The sequence below is a fragment of the Rhinoraja longicauda genome, chromosome 28 (genome assembly GCF_053455715.1).
Source record: "Rhinoraja longicauda isolate Sanriku21f chromosome 28, sRhiLon1.1, whole genome shotgun sequence".
NCBI classification, from domain to species: Eukaryota; Metazoa; Chordata; class Chondrichthyes; order Rajiformes; family Arhynchobatidae; genus Rhinoraja; species Rhinoraja longicauda.
In genome coordinates, this window is record NC_135980.1 from 4,257,084 (window position 1) to 4,274,368 (window position 17,285).

The 17,285-nt window shown below is 46.0% G+C and overlaps 1 protein-coding gene across 4 annotated transcripts in view; it reads left to right on the top strand.

The window, feature by feature from the left end:
- The window catches only part of LOC144607146 (uncharacterized), a 57,657-nt gene that overhangs the window by 10,551 nt on the left and 29,821 nt on the right, over positions 1-17,285 (top strand). For 2 of the 4 annotated variants that reach the window (XM_078423773.1, XM_078423776.1), the window contains exons 2-3: positions 9,835-9,965; positions 14,836-14,901. In XM_078423773.1, coding sequence (XP_078279899.1) covers positions 9,835-9,965; positions 14,836-14,901 — 197 coding nt within the window. Of the gene's footprint in view, positions 1-9,656; positions 9,706-9,834; positions 9,966-14,835; positions 14,902-17,285 lie in introns of all 4 variants that reach the window. The other 2 variants (XM_078423774.1, XM_078423775.1) reach the window with 2 other exon arrangements.

A 17,285-nucleotide genomic window follows, 5' to 3' on the forward strand; every position in this document is an offset into this window, starting at 1 on the left:
AGTTGCCCTGCAAATCTGCTTTAAACTTTGTCCCTCTCACCTTAAAACTATGACCTCTAATATTAGATTTTTTTCCATCCTGGGAAGGTGGTTCTGACTGTCTACCCCTATCTATGCCTCTTATAATTTTATATACTTCCACTTGGTCTCCCCCAGCCTCTAGCATGTGCGGGGATCGCTGGGCGGCGCGGACTCGGTGGGCCGAAGGGCCTGTTCCGCGCTGTATCTCTAAAAAAAAAAGAAAGCAATCCAAGTCTGTCCAATTTCTCCCTGTTGCTTATTCCCCCTCTAATCCAGGCATCATTTTGGTAAACCACCTCTGCACATCTTTCCAGAGCATCCACATACGTCTGCTTAATCATCCTGTCTACTGCACTGCTATCTCCTTTAGAATGGATTGTTGAAGTCAAAAATGACTTTGAATTGTAAAGGGTGATTTGTACATTTCAGTATATTCAGCACTTCAATATATTTTAAAGGTTTGCTCGTTAATCAGCTGTATCAGGGTAGAGTGGCGCGGTGGTAGAGCTGCTGCCTTATAGCGGGTTTGATCCTGACTACGGGTGCTGTCTGTGTGGAGCTTGCACGTTCTCTCTGTAACCGCGTGGGTTTCCTCTGGGTGCTCCTGTTTCCTCCCACATGCCAAAGACGTGCAGGTTTGTAGGTTAACTGGCTTTGGTAAATTGTAAATTGTCCGTAGTGTGTTGGATAGTATGAGTGTACGGGGTGATCGCAGGTTGGCGCGGGCTCGGTGGGCCGAAGGGCCTGTTTCCGCACTGTATCTGTAAATCCTAAAGTCAATGGACTGGAACATGCTGCCCCATTCACATACCAACCCCTAATGTACTATTTTCTGGGGGTAATGTGCTGCTCTGCCAGTCTTGTGCCAATGGTAAGTCAAGCAGAGTGACAGGGTTCTACCCTATGTCGTACCATCACACAAGTTGTTCAGAACGATCCACACACTAAAATAACTGAACAATATTTGACTCAAGCTAAAGCCCGGTGGCACGGTGGCGCAGCGGTAGTTGCTGCCGCCTTACAGCGCCAGAGACCCGGGTTTGATCCTGACTACGGGTGCTGTCAGCACGGAGTATTGGTGTAATTGGTTTCTGCAAATTGTCGCTACTCTCTAGGATAAAACCAGTGTACGTGTGATCGATGGCCAGCATGGAAGGTGGGCTGAAGGGCCTGTTTCTGTGCTGTGTCTCTACACTACACAAAAAACTTTGCAGGCCACGGTGGCGCAGCGGTAGAGTTATTGCCTTACAGCGCTTGCAGCGCCGGAGACCCGAGTTCCATCCCGACTACGGGTGCTGTCTGTACGGAGTTTGTACGTTCTCCCCGTGACCGCGTGGGATTTCCCCGAGATCTTTGGTTTCCTCCCACACCCCAAAGACGAACAGTTGTGTAAGTTAATTGGTGTATGCGTAAATTGTCCCTAGTGTGTGTAGGATAATGTTGATGTGCTGGGATCGCTGGTCGGCGCGGAAGGTCCTGTTTCCTCGCTGTATCTCTAAAACTAAAACTAAAAAAACGAAGGCCCTGCTCCCTGTCTTTGCCATGTTTCGAAGCTGTCAAGGACTTTGAATAAAATGCAAAGTGCTGGAGTAACTCAGCGGGTCAGTCAGCATCCTGGAGGGAAGGGACCGGTTATGCTTGAAGCCAGGACCCTTCTTCAAGAAGAGTCTGAAGAAGGGACCCTATCCATTCCCTCCACAGATGCTGCCAGACCCGCTGAGTTACTCCAGCACTTTGTGTTACATTCCAGGATCTGTAATCCCTTGTATCTCCCCGGACTTAAAATACTTAAGAGTGAGTAAGAAGGGACTGCAGATGTTGGTTTACACCGAAGATGGACACAAGATTTGTGTCTATCGTTATCACCCTGTCCCCAGCCAACAATGGACCATTGTGGGCTCCACCTTTCCTGAGTCATCGGTGCCAACTTTGCTTTGTTCTGTGGCTTCCCGAATCTCCAGTGTTCCCCTCCCTGACTCTCAGTCTGACAAAGGGTCTCGACCAGAAACGTCACCTATTCCTTCTCTCCAGAGATGCCGCCTGACCCGCTGAGTTACTCCAGCATTTTGTGTCTATCTTCGGGGTAAACCAGCACCTGCAGTTCCTTCCTTCACGTGGGGTAGAGGAGAATAGGACAGTACCCTAGCTATAGAAGGACTGTTCAGAAGCCTGGTAACAGAGGGGAAGACAGAGATGCTGCCTGACCCGCTGAGTTACTCCAGCATTTTATGTCTACCTTCCGTACTTAAGAATGACCATGGCTTTCAGAAGTACATTGAAAATCAGATAAAAATGTCAATATGTTTTAAAGTGTCCTTTAACCAGTGAAAAGAAACAACGCAAACTCAATTAATTTACGTATTCTAAATTACCTTGCGGTCGTAGATGTTTTCTTCCCACTTTGAGTCTGCTGTTTTCACTCCATAAGCCAAGCCCTGTGCACTTAGAGCGAGAGAATTCTCAACCGTTAGGGGATTGCAACAGCCTCTTGTCCTGGCAGCTGAACTCAATGCCCCAACACAGCCAGCAAGTGTGGACATTCAGCATTCGTGGAGGAAGCCTGAACTTCCTGTGCAGAATAAATGCTGGCAGTTCGACAGGGAACAACACTCAGCTTTTCCCAGCAATATCCAGCCCCCTTACAAGATCAAACAAATACCATTTTGGATAAAATTACACTGCCTGCCCCGGTGTTGCTTTAATATTAGTGAAATTTCCTGTAGCAGGAATTTTGTGGCATCTGTAGATTTAGATTTAGATTTAGAGATACAGCGCGGAAACAGGCCCTTCGGCCCACCGGGTCCGCGCCGCCCAGCGATCCCCGCATATTAACACGATCCTACACACACACTAGGGACAATTTTTACATTTTACCCAGTCAATTAACCTACATACCTGTACGTCTTTGGAGTGTGGGAGGAAACCGAAGATCTCGGAGAAAACCCACGCAGGTCACGGGGAGAACGTACAAACTCCGTACAGACGGCGCCCGTAGTCAGGATCGAACCTGAGTCTCCGGCGCTGCATTCGCTGTAAGGCAGCAACTCTACCGCTGCGCCACCGTGCCGCCCTCAATGTGTATACTACACATTGCACAGATTAGTTTAATTTTTAGTTTTAGAGTTTTAGATTAGTTTCATCAGTCAGAGTACGGAGTGTAGAAGTTGGGATGTGTAGGGAAATAACTGCAGATGCTGGTTCAAATTGAAGGTAGACACAAAATGCTGGAGTTACTCAGCGGGTCAGGCAGCATCTCAGGAGAGAAGGAATTGGTGATGTTTCGGGGCGAGACCCTTCTTCAGACTGAGATCATGTTGCAGTTGTACATGACGTTGGTAAGGCCGCAGTTAGAGTATTGTGTTCAGGACTGGGCACCATGCTGCAGGAAAGATGTTGTCAAGCTGGAAAGTGTACTGAGAAGATTTACGAGGATGTGGCCAGGACTAGTCAAGTCAAGTCAAGTCAATTTTATTTGTATAGCACATTTAAAAACAACCCACGTTGACCAAAGTGCTGTACATCTGATTAGGTACTAAGGAAAAAAATGAAACATACAGTAGCACGCAAACAGTTCACAGCGCCTCCTCAATGAGCCTCAAACGTTAGGGAGTAGAAATAGGTTTTGAGCCTGGACTTAAAGGAGTCGATGGAGGGGGCAGTTCTGATGGGGAGAGGGATGCTGTTCCACAGTCTAGGAGCTGCAACCGCAAAAACGCGGTCACCCCTGAGCTTAAGCCTAGACCGCGGGATAGTGAGTAGCCCCAAGTCGGCCGACCTGAGGGACCTGGAGTTAGAGAGGGGGGTTAGGGTCTGAGCAAGAGGCAGAGGTTGAGTAGACTGGGGCTCTATTCCTTGGAGCGCAGGATGATGAGGAGTGATCTTATAGAAGTGTATAAAATCATGACAGGAATAGATCGGGTAGATGCACATAATCTCTTGCACAGGGTAGGTGAATCAAGGACCAGAGGACATAGGTTTAAGGTGGGGAAAATATTTAATAGGAATCTGAGGGATACATTTTTCACACAAAGGGCGGTCGGTGTATGGAATAAGCTGCCAGAGGAGGTAGTTGAGGCAGGGACTATACCATCATTTAAGAAACAGTTAGACAGGTAAATGGATAGGACAGGTCTGGAAGGATATGGACCAAACATGGGCAGGTGGGACAAGTGTAGTTGGGACCTGATGGCCTATGTGGACGAAGGGTCTGTTTCCACACTGGATCACTCTATGATTCTATGACTCTATACAGCGTGAAAACAGGCCTTTCAGCCCACAGAGTCCGTGCCAACCAGCAATCACCCTGTACACCAGCACTACGGGCAGCACAGAGGCACAATGGTAGAGTTGCTGCCTTACAGCACTTTCATTGCCAGAGACGTGAGTTCAATCCCGACTACGTGTGCTGTCTGTACGGAGTTTGTACGTTCTCTAGGAGGCCATGTGGGTTTTCTCCGAGATCTTTGGTTTCCTTCCACACTCCAAAGACATACAGGTGCGTAGGTTAATTGGCTTGGTATAAATGTAAATTGTCCCTAGTGTGTGTAGGATAGTGTTAATGTGCAGGGATCGCTAGTCAGTGCAGACTCAGTGGGCCGAAGGGCCTGTTTCCACCTGTATCTCTAATCTAAGCTAAACGCTATCCTACACACTAGGGAAAATTCACAATTTTACCGAAGCCAATTAACCTCCAAACCTGTACTCCTTTGGAGTGTTGGAGAGTGTAGTACCAGAGACCATAGCCTCAGAATAAAAGCACGTAACTTTGGAAAGGAGATGAGGAGGAATTTCTTTAGTTGGTGGGTAGTGAATCTGTGGAATTTATTGCCACTGAAGGCTGTGGAGGCCAAGTCAGTGGAGAAGACCAAATTGACTAATTCTGCTCCTATAACTTATGAACTTATGAAACCGGTGAACCCGGAGAAAACCCACACGGTCACGGGGAGAACTTACAAACTCCGTGCAGCCAACAGGGTCAAACCAGAGTCTCTGGCGCTGTAAGGCAGCAACTCTACCGCTGCGCCACTGTGCCACCCCCAAAAATGAATTTCAACATTTATTATGAACACTAACCAATGCCCTTTAACTTGGTGATATGATACTCCATTTAGATATACATTGGAAATGTATATCGAACACACTTAAAATAATGAATTGCTGTCATGCTTTACCCTGTTTGACTCTGAGTTTTGGGTTATTCAGTGACACGGCAATTAATTCCACTGAAGACATAAAGAACAAATTAATTATGCCTGGTTGTTACTTGTTTTTGAATGCTCATGTGCTCCAGTGCATGCCTCAAACTAATTAAATTGGATAAAAAGAACATAATACCATTGAAGAAGTATTATGGATAATCTTGTTGGTGCAAAAGAGGATTATAAGACACGAGTGACTGCACTTGCAAGGCAAAAGAAAATGTAATGGTGAATTAGTTTAGTTTAGTTTAGTTTAGAAATACAGCGCGGAAACAGGCCCATCGGCCCATCGAGTCCGCGCCGACCAGCGATCCCCGCACACTAGCACTGTCCTACAGGCTAAGGACAAATTACGATTTTTACCGATGCCAATTGACCCACGACCTGCACGTCTTTAGAGTGTGGGAGGAAACCAGAGCACCCGGGGAAAACCCACGCGGTCACGGGGAGAGCGTAGAAAAACCGTACAGACAGCGCCCGTGGTCAGGATCGAACCCAGGACTCTGGCGCTGTAAATGTGCAACAGTGCTGAATTCAGGAAAGCAAAAATAATGGATATGTATCCAAGCCTCCCTTTTCATTATACAGTAAGTATGAGCTGTAATTTTTCTCGACACTTTCAGCCTATACAAACTTAGTTTTGTCACCATTGACCCTGGCTTCCCGATCAAGTGTTCTGTCTTTGTCGGGATAAAATGAGGGAAATTTTCAGCACAGCATGTGGATATTCAAACAACAGGCCTCCTCTCTCACCAACAATAAGGATGGCACAGTGGCACAGCTGGTAAAACTAGTGTGAACGGGTATTCGATGGTCAGAATGAGTCGATGGGCCGAAGGGCCTGCTTCCATGCTGTGTCTTTTAATGGGCAGCACACAGTGGCACAGCGGTTGAGCTGCTGCCTTACAGTGCCGGAGACCCAGTTTCCACCCTGACTATGGTTGCTGTCTGTGCGGAGTTTGTACGTTCTCCTTGTGGCCGCGTGGGTTTTCTCCAGGCGCTCCAGTTTCCTCCCACACTCCAAAGATGTGCAGATTTGTGGGTTTATTGGCTTCTGTAAATTGCCCCGAGTGTGTAGGATAGAATAGCATAGAACTAGTGATCAATGGTCGGCATGGACTTGGTGGGCTGAAGGGCCGTGCTGCTCCTCTAAACTAAATTGAATGAATCCAATCAAAAATGTGTGCAGTGTATTTGTTTGTAAGCTTCTTTATTTTTTAATGTCTCCTGCCTCCCTCCCCCTGCTGTTACCTATTGGTAAGTCAGCGCCATGGTAACCCAAAGAAGGCAAACAAAATGAGTTGTACAACACAATATACTACACTCCTTCCTGTGGAATGAACTTGCTTTGGTAAGAGGATGCAGCTTATTCTGCTCGTCAACCCAGGACATACGTACCAGGTCTGAGGAAGGCCTAGGAAATTTGGCATGTCCCCAACAACTCTCACCAACTCCCACAGATGCGCCGTAGAAAGCATTTCATCGGGATGCATCGGAGCATGGTTTGGGAACAGCTCCACCCAGGGCCGCAAGACATTGCAGAGTTGTGGACGCAGCCCAGACCATCACACAAACCAACCTCCCAGCCATTGACCCCATCTACACTTCACGCTGCCTCGGCAAGGCTAACAGCATGATTAAGGACCAGTCTCACCCCCCTCACTCCCTCTTCGCCCCTCTCCTGTCAGGCAAGAGGTACAGAACTTTGCAAATGCATACCTCCAGATTCAGGGACAGTTTCTTCACAACTATTATCAGGCAACTGAACCGTTGTCACACCAACTAGAGAGTGGAGCTGACCCCCACCCCCCATCTACCTCGTTGGAGACCTTTGGACTACCTTTAATTGGACTTTACTGGACTTTATCTGGCCATAACATCATACCCTTTATCCTGTATCTGTATACTGTGGACGGCTTGATTGTAATCATGTATAGTCTTTCCACTGACTGGACAGCACGCAACAAAAAAACTCTTCACTGAACCTCAGTGCACGTGACAATAATAATAAAATAAGCTAAACTAAAGTAGACTGTTCAACACTCAAATACTCAAATAGGGGAGGGGAGAGAGAGGGAGTGGAGAGAGGGGGGAGAGAGGGGGCAGAAAGAGAAGGTGAGAGAGGCGGGGAGAGAGGGGGGGTGAGAGATTTGACTCAATGCTGTTCTTTGTTCTTCTCCATGATCAACCTGGTCCCGTTACTCCAAAACTCTTTGATTGAGTTTTTAATGACAACCTAGTATTCTGAAGAAGGGTCTCGACCCGAAACATTTCCTATTCCCTCTCTCCCGAGATGCTGCCTGACCCGCTGAGTTACTCCAGCATTTTGTGTCTACCTTCGATTTGAACCAGCATCTGCAGTTATTTTCCTACACACCTAGTATTTTGCTGATCATTCTGACATAATTGTGTTCAGTTCTGGGCACCATGTTATAGGAAAGATGTTGTCAGGATTTACGAAGATGTTGCCAGGACTCGAGGGACTGAGCTATCGGGAGAGGTTGAGCAGGCTGGATCTATTCAATGGAGCGCAGGAGGATGAGGGATGATCTCATAGAGGTGTATAAAATCATGAGAGGAATAGATCGGGTAGATGCACAGCCTCTTGCCCAAAGTAGGCGAATCGAGGGCCAGAGGACATAGGTTTAAGGTGAAGGGGAAAAGGTTTAATAGGAATCAGAGGAGTACATTTTTCACTCAAAGGGTGGTGGGTGTATGGAACAAGCTGCCAGAGGAGGTAGTTGAGGCTGGAACTATCCCAACGTTTGAGAAACAGTTAGACAGGTATTTGGCTGGGATAGGTTTGAAGAAATATGGACCAAACGCGGGCAGATGGGACTAGCGTAGCTGGGACATGTTGGCCGGTGTGGGCAAGTTGGGCCGAAGGGCCTGTTTCCACACTGTATCACTCTATGACTCTATGACTCTAATTGAATGGCTCGAAGGGCCGAATGGCCTCCTCCTGCACCTATTGTCTATTGTCTATTGACTTTAATTGCTCTCACAAATATTATGACCTTCCCTCTTTTGGCCATTGGTTCACAGTGGGTTAACCTAGCATAAGTGAGATAACGATTGTAAACGGGACCTTTTGACATTGTTATTACCTCATCTTTCACCATGCTCTTTAAACTGCTCCCACACTGCAAATAGACTTGGTAACCTTCATGAGTTCATGTATTGAGAAAAATGAAATATTCCATTTGCAACATAACAATTGGCTCTAACTTAAAAGAAAAATCACTGTTTGTGTAAAACCTTCAGAGGAATGAAGTCATGTTTTTTTAAAAATAAATACAAATCTATCTCTCCTTCCATTAACCCATGTACCTGAATTCTTCAGCCTGTGATTATCTGTGATAATTTAAAAAATCGGGTTTTTTTGCATTATTAACTGTATTTATCAAGAATGCATGGGATACAACACTGTATCAGGCAACTGTTTCCAATCAAATATCAGTCCCAAAAACCAAGGCTTTAAAGATTTATAAAGGGAATTGTGTTCAACAAGCCATTGTTACATCTGCTCAAATAAACTGTTTCGATTTCTGACATCTTTCCAAATTGTCCTTTCCAGGGCATTCTTCCCACAGCCAGCCTTCCCCAACTCATGCTCGTTTTTCATTTAGAGGCACAGCTTGGAAACAGGCCTTTCGGCCCACCGAGCCTGCGCCGACCAGTGATCCCCGCACACTCACACTATCCTACACACACTAGGGACAAGTTTTTTTCAATGTTACCAATTGCTACCAATTTGGATGGCCCAATCTATATATATGTAGATTAAAGTCACCCATGATAATTGCCGTACCTTTGCTACGTGCATCCCTAATTTCCTGCTTGATGCTATCCCCAAACTTCCTACTGCTGCTTGGTGGTCTGTATACAACTCCAACAAGCGCTTTCTGCCCTTGGCTATTTCGCAGTTCTACCCGTGCCGATTCTACAGCATCCAAGCTAATGTCTCTCCTTGCTATTGCATTAATCTCCTCTTTAACCAGCAAAGCCACCCCACCTCCTCTTCCTTTCTGTCCATCCTTCCTGAATATCGAATACCCCTGCATGTTTAGCTCCCAGCCTTGGTCACCCTGGAGCCATGTCTCCGTAATTCCAACTATATCATGTCCCTTAACTACTAATACCACATCCCTTAACTATTAATTAAGCACTGTTAGGAAAGAATTGTCAATAAGGTCATCTCTCTCGCTGTGAAGCTTCCCGTAATTTCTTTAATTCCCATTACTAAAGTAATTGCCAGTGTTGGTTTCTAAGAAAAAAAGAGAAGGATTTGTTCTAAAGAACAGGTATCCTGTTTCCCCGACAGCTTCTAAATATAAAATAAAGGAGGCTTCATTATCGGAAGCACAGATTTCACACGCACTGTCTTACTAAAAGCGAGTAAGTTAGAATCTTAAACCACTTCTATTTGGCTTTCAGATGCTGCATTGTTCTCGACCAAGGGCAGAGTAATCATTAGCAATGAGAGGTAAAGTTAACTTATGGCCTTTGTACCAACCGCGGCTCGAAGGGGCGAGTGGCCTAATTCTGCTCCTATATCCCACGAGCCATTCCTTGACTGTCTGACCCCTGCCTAATGACACTTTGTCTTTGTTAGTGTTTCACAGGTCCACAGTCTTCATTACACTGATGATCTTAGTACAATACAGCACAGCTGGTGAAGAGTGTACAGCAACAACTTTGGCAGCTCACTATCGAAATGTGATTTCTGTTCTACTGAATGAAACAGTGAGTTCAATTTCTTTAGTTCATAGGAAGCTAAAATGTCTTTCAGGTGAAACCTATTGAATAGAAATTGTAAAGAACTGAATTTCAGAATATAACTCGGTTCTATTCAGAATATATGTGTGGCACGGTGGCGCAGCGGTAGAGTTGCTGCCTTACAGCGCTAAAGACCCAGGTTCAATCCTGACTATTGGTCGAGTTTGTACGTTCTCCCGCGTGGGTTTTCTCCGGGACCTCTGGTTTCCTCCGGGACCTCCGGTTTCCTCCCACATTCCAAAGACGTACAGGTTTGTAGGCTAATTGGATTGGTAAAATTGTAAATTGTCCCTTGTGTGTGTAGGATAGTGTGAGTGTGGGAATCGCTGGTCGGCACAGACTCGGTGGGCTGAAGGGCCTGTTTCCGCGCTGCATCTCAAAAATAAGTGAAACTAAACTCCCGTGTTGGAGTAACTCAGCAGGTCAGGCAGCATCCCTGGAGAACATGGGTAGGTGACGTTTCGGTCGGGACTGTTTGCAAGGGTGGGAGGGAAAGAAAAACACCCATTGTCAGGGTTGAAGCCCGGTTTATGGAACTCGGCAGGTACAATTGCAATATTTAACACATGGACAGGGAGGACGTAGAGTTATATATGGGCATTTGGAGTGGCACAGTGGCAGGGGAAACAAATTACATCCCCCTATTACTGTCTGCAGAACTAATGGAGGAAGGTTCCAATGTGATCCTCAAGATAACATTTTAAATTTAGTTTAGTTTAGTTTATTTTAGAGATACAGCACGGAAACAGGCCCTTCGGCCCACTGAGTCCGCGCCGACCAACGATCCCCACACACTAACACTATCCTACACACACTAAGGAAATTTACATTTATACCAAGCCAATTGATCTATGAACCTGTATGTCCTTGGAGTGTGGGAGGAAACCGAAGATCTCGGAGAAAACTTACACAGGTCACGGGGAGAACGTACAAACTCCATACTGACAGCACCTGTTGTTGGGATTGAACCCGGGTCTCGGGTACTGTAAGCGCTGTAAGGCAGCAACTCTACCGCCGCGCCACCATGCTGCCCAATATAAGACTGAGCAAAAGGCTGTGGAGAAAGGAGCTGGTGCGGTTTTACAGAGTTGCTCCAGTGACGGCCCAGTATGGATGTGATGGGCCGAATGGTTCTTTCTCTACTGTAACCATTCTATGATTCTTTGAATAGTTTAAATTTAGTTTAGGGTAGACACAAAATGCTGGAGTAACCCAGCGGGTCAGGCAGCATCTCTGGAGAGAAGGAATGGGTGACGTTTCGGGTCAAGACTGAAGAAGGGTCTCGACCCGAAACGTCACCCATTCCTTCTCTCCAGAGATGCTGCCTGGCCCGCTGAATTACTCCAGCATTTTGTGTCTACCTTCGATTTAAACCGGCGTCTGCAGTTTTATTTCCTACTTAGATTTAGTTTAGTTTAGTTTAGTTTATTGTCACGTGTACCGAGGTACAGTGAAAAGCTTGTGTTGCGTGCTAACCAGTCAGTGGAAAGGCAATACACAATTACAATCGAGCCATTACAGTGATAATACAGTGATAAGGGAATAATATTTAGTGAAAGGTAAAGCCAGTAAAGTCCGATCAAAGAAAGTCCAAGGGCCACCAGTGAGATAGAAAGTACTCTCTAGTTGCGATAGGATCATTCAGTTGCCTGAGAACAGCTGGGAAGAAACTGTCCCTGAATCTGGAGGTGTGCATTTTCACTCGTCCTTGATTATGCTGCTGGCCTTGCTGAGGCAGTGTGTATAAATGGAGTCAATGGAAGGGAGGATGGTTTGCGTGATGGTCTGGGTTGCATCCACAACTTCTTGCAGTCTTGGATGGAGATGTTCCCAAACCAAGCTAGGAGTTGGTAAGAATTGATGGGGACACGCCGAGCTTCCTAAGGCAAGCCTACTAAGGAATTAGATGGGTTGCTGTGGTCTGGGTTAGCTTTAGGTTTATTATTCTCACCATGTACACTGAGGCACAGTGACAAGCTTTGCTTTGCATGCGATCCAACCAAAACAGATTATACTGTGCATAAATACAATCAAGCCAAACTCAAGAACAATAGGTAGAGCAAAGGGGAAGATACAAGTGCAGAATATAGTTCTCAGTATTCTAATAAATCAGTTCCAGAGACATCTACCCATGTCCGAAATGGGGTGGAGGTGAATCTCACAGAACCCTAGCTTATGGAAGGGCTGTTCAGAAGCCCGATAACAGAGGGGAAGAAGCTGTTCCTGAGTCTGGTGGTGTGCGTTATCAGGCTTCTGTATCTTCTGCTCATCGGGAGCAGGGAGAAGAAGGAATGACCGGGGTGGGACAAATCTTTGATTACGTTGGCTGCTTTTCTGAAGCATGTTCCTCGCGTGAAGGGAGTGGCTGAGAAAGTGGGATAACATTAAACCAGCGTGAATGGTTGATCGATGGTTGGCGTGGACTCGGTGGGCCAAAGGGCCCGTTTCTATGCTCTGTCTCCAAGCTAAACTCACTTGGAATAGTAATAGTCATACAGCATGGAAACAGGCACTTGCCCACACCGATTAACATGCACCACCTGCCTGCGTTTGGCCCATATCCCTCTAAGCCTGTCCTACCCATGTATCTGTCTAAATGTTTCTTAAACGTTGCGATATACCTGCCTCAACTACCACCTCTGGCAGCTCGTTCCATACACCCACCACCCTTTATGTGAAAAAGTTACCCCTCAGGTTCCCGTTAAATCTTTTCCCCCTCAGCTTAAACCTTTGCCCTCTGGTTCTACATTCCCCTACTCTAGGCAAAAGACTCTGTGTGTTTAACTGATCTATTCCTCACATGATTTTGTTGACCTCGACAAGATCACCCCTCATCCTCCTGCTCTCCAAGCAACAAAGCCCTAGCTTGCTCAATCTCTCCCTATAGCTCACGCCCTCGAGTCTTGGCAACATCCTGGTAAATCTTCTCTGAACTCTTTCAAGCTTGACAACATCTTTCCTACAATATGGTGGCCAGAAGTGAACACGATACTCTAGATGTGGCCTCACCAACGCCTTGTATAACTGCAACATGATCTTCCAACTCCCAACTTCTATACTCGCGTAGAGTTCATGCAGAAGCAAGCCTCATGGACCCCTTGAAAGGTTACTTCAGTGTAAATGGTTTCACCAATGCTTATAGTTGCATTGGGAACCCAGGGTGGAAATCATAATCCATGCAGTAAGTCAAAAGTGATATTTTGTTTTACATGCAGCTTGAAACAGATTGACCAAAGAAATATTGTAACGCACATTCCAAATTCCAAGTGATCATCTCCTCTTAGAGGCACAGCATGGAAACAGGCCCTTCGGCCCATCGAGTTCCATTGATCACCCATTTACACTAGTTTTAGGTTATCCCACTTTCGGAACTAATCCCTGCGCACCAGGGGAAATTTGCAGAGGCCAATCGCGCACGTCTTTCTGACGTGGGAGGAAACACATAAGGTCATAGAGAGAACGTGCAAACACCACGCAGACAGCACCCGAGGTCAGGATCGAACCTGGATCTCTGGCCCTGCAATTGATCTGAACATCAGCATTAACAACTTATTGAGTCATAGTCATAGGGTCAGTGTGGAAACAGGCCCTTTGGCCCTACTTGCCAACACTAGCCAATATGTCCCATCTACACTAGTCCCACCTGCCTGTGTTTGGCCCATATCCCTCTAAACCCGTCCTATCCATGTACCTGGCTAAATGTTCCTTAAGCATTGCAGTAGTACCTGCATAAACTACCTCCTCTGGCAGCCCGTTCCATACACTCACCACCTTTTGTATGAAAAGATTACTCCTCAGGTTCCTATTAAATTTTTCCCCCCTCATCTTAAACCTATGTCCTCTTCCCCTACTCTGGGCAAGTGACTCTGTGCGTCTACCCGACCTACTCTTCTCATGATCTCAACTTCCACATGGTAACTTTTATAAGCTGTAGAGTATACACACTTTAAGAAGGAAAAGTTCATCCATTGTAATCTGCTCAAAATGTTATGAACGTGTGTATGCAGAATGTTTGCTTCCAAAGTTCAGTTCCACTGAAAATCAACAAAGTCACATTTTAACATGTAAATGCCGATACTACATTGCCTGTTCAGTGCTAACAGCAGGGCCAAATTTCTTTGCAAGAGTAAGCTATGTTTCCAAAGCAAAATTACTTTCAGGAGAAGAGTCAGTCTAAAAGTGCCGAGAACTGTATTCAATTTTTTGTGTAGGAAGGAACTGCAGATGCTGGTTTAAACCGAAGAAAGACACAAAAAGCTGGAGTAACTCAGCAGGTCAGACAGTAGGTAGACACAAAATGGCGGAGAAACTCAGCGGGACAGGCAGCGTCTCTGGATAGAAGGAATGGGTGGAGTTTCGGGTTGAGACCCTTCTTTAGACTGAGAGTCAGGGGAAAGGGAAATGAGAGATGGACATGATGTAGAAAGATATAGAACAAATGAATGAAAGATATGCAAAAAAGTACCGACGATAAAGGAAACAGTCCATGGTTAGCTGTTTCAGTCTGATCAGTCGAAGAAGGGTCTCGACCCGATACATCACCCATTCCTTCTCTCCAGAGATGCTGCCTGTCCCGCTGAGTTACTCCAGCACTTTGTGTCTATCTTCGGCTTGAACCAGTGACTGCAGTCCCTTCCTACACATTGTTAGCTGTCGGTTAGGTGAGAACGAGTACAGACAATGAGACTCAGCAAGACGACTGACTTTGAAACTGGTATGACTTGGGTGGGGGAGGGATGGAGAGAGAGAGAGAGAGAGAGAGAGAGGGAATGCAGGGGTTGCTTGAAGTTAGAGGAATCAATATTCATACCACTTTTTGTTTTGGTTCCATTTTTAGATTGAAGCAGCACACATCATTATACAATTGAGAAATAATACATCATTGCACCGGAATAAGACTGGGGTATGCAAATCTATTTTTACATCTCTGGTGACAGGTGTATTGTGCGCTGCTCCTTACCTGATTTTTCTTCAAATGCTATTATTTCACGCCACTGAACTGATACTTCTGTCTAAAGCATTATTCCGAATCATTAATTCCAGCCTCAGAGAACATTGTGCTGATTTTTTTAATTTAAATATATCATCTCCATATCATCTAAGCGCTAGATGTCTCTATTAGATCTGGCCATGTTACACAAGCTGAGTTATGTAGGATATGGAAGGTTGGCACCGGGGCTGTTTAGTTTAGTTTAGTTTAGAGATACAGCGTGGAAACACCGAGTCCGGGCCTACCAGCGATCCCCACACATTAGCACTATCCTACACACACTCGGGACAATTTACAATTATACCAAGCCAATTAACCTACAAGCCTGTACTTCTTTGGAGTGTGGGAGGAAAACGGAGATCCCGGAGAAAACCCACGCAGGTCACGGGGTGAACGTACAAAAACTCCGTACGGACGGCGCCCGTAGTCAGGATCGAACCCGAGTCTCTGGCGCTGCAAAGCAGCAACTCTACCGCTGCGCCACCGTGCCGCCCCACGGGACTGGATAATTTCATATATTTAGTTTAGTTATAGAATAATATAGTGTGGAAACAGGCCCTTCGGCCCAACTTGCCCACAACCACCAACATGTCCCATCTATACTACTCCCACCTACCTGCCTGTGGGTAGAAACATGAGCACCCGGAGAAAACCCACGCGGTCACAGGGAGGACGTGCAAACTCCGTACAGACAGCACCCGCAGTCAGGATCAAACCCAGGCCTCTGGCGCTGCAAGGCAGCAACTCTACCGCTGTGCCACTGTGCAGACCTTATTCTGAGTCATAGCACAAGTTCACATTGGCCCAACTATGTCCATGCCCCATCTACGTTTGACCCTTCTGCCCACATTTGGACCATATTCTTTCAACATTTCTTATCTATGTACCTGTCAAAATGTCTTTTAAATGTTGTTGTACTACCTCTCAACTACCTCCTCTGGCAGCTCATTCCAAGCGCCCACCATACTATGTGTGAAATGGTTGCCCGAGCAGTGGGTGGGAAGAAACGTAACCCTCGAAGCCACACGGTAGCAACAGCATAGAAACAAAGAACTGCCGTCACATAAAAATCAACCTCTTTTCCTTTAACTCCATTTATACTTCACGCTGCCTCGGCAAGGCCAGCAGCATAATCAAGGACCAGTCCCTCTTCTCCCCTCTCCCATCGGGCAAAAGGTATAGAAGTGTGAAAACGCACACCTTCAGATTCAGGGACAGTTTCTTCCCAGCTATTATCGGGCGTCCCATCAACAACTAGAGAGCATTCCTGGTTTACTATCTACTTAATTGGTGAACCTCGGACTATCTTTGATCGGACTTTACTGGCTTTATCTTGCACTAAATGTGATTCCCTTATCATGTATCTATACACCGTGAATGGCTTGATTGCATTCATGTATTGTCTTTCCGCTGACCGGTTGGCACGCAAAGAAAACTTTTCACTGTACAGCAGTGCACGTGGCAATAAACTAACCTGGACTGAACTGAACAGATGCTGGTTTATACCAAAGGTAGACACAAAATGCTGAAGTAACTCAGCGGGTCAGGCTGGGTGGGTGACGTTTCAGGTCGGGACCCTTCTTCAGACTCGAGCAACAGCACGTCAGATTCTGCTTCAGAAATTCTGTTCCATAGAAATAAATCTCTAGTTGGAGCACAATGAGTTTTTACAGCACATTTACTGTTGCAAAACAAAGAATCAATTTCCAGGCCTAATTGCCTTTGAAAAGTAGTCAATAGCGAGAATTGATTTTGAATGATTGAAAGTAGAATGGAGGAAAGCCACTGAAAAAATATTTCCACCAGAGTCTGGTTGGAATTTGAGTTCATCGTCCCATCTGTAAAATGTAGTGCATGGATTTTGTTTTTAACATTATGAATGGTTAAGGTTAGAAATGCGTTACTGGGATAAGAAAGGAGGGAAATCAACTTAGAAACAAGGAACTGCAGATTTTGTTTTGTTCAGAGCTATAGTGTGGAAACAGGCCCTTCAGCCCACTGAGTCCGCGCTGACCAGCGATCCTCTATACACTAGTTCTATCCTACACACTAGGATCCATTTACAGAAGCCAATTAACCTGCAAACCTGCACATCTGTGAAATGTGTGAGAAAACTGGGACACCCGGAGAAAACCCACATGGTCACAGGAAGAACATACAAACTCCGTACCGACAGCACCCATAGTTAGGATTGAACCCAGGTCTCTGGCTTAGAGACCAATATCATATCATATCATATCATATATATACAGCCGGAAACAGGCCTTTCCGGCCCTCCAAGTCCGCGCCGCCCAGTG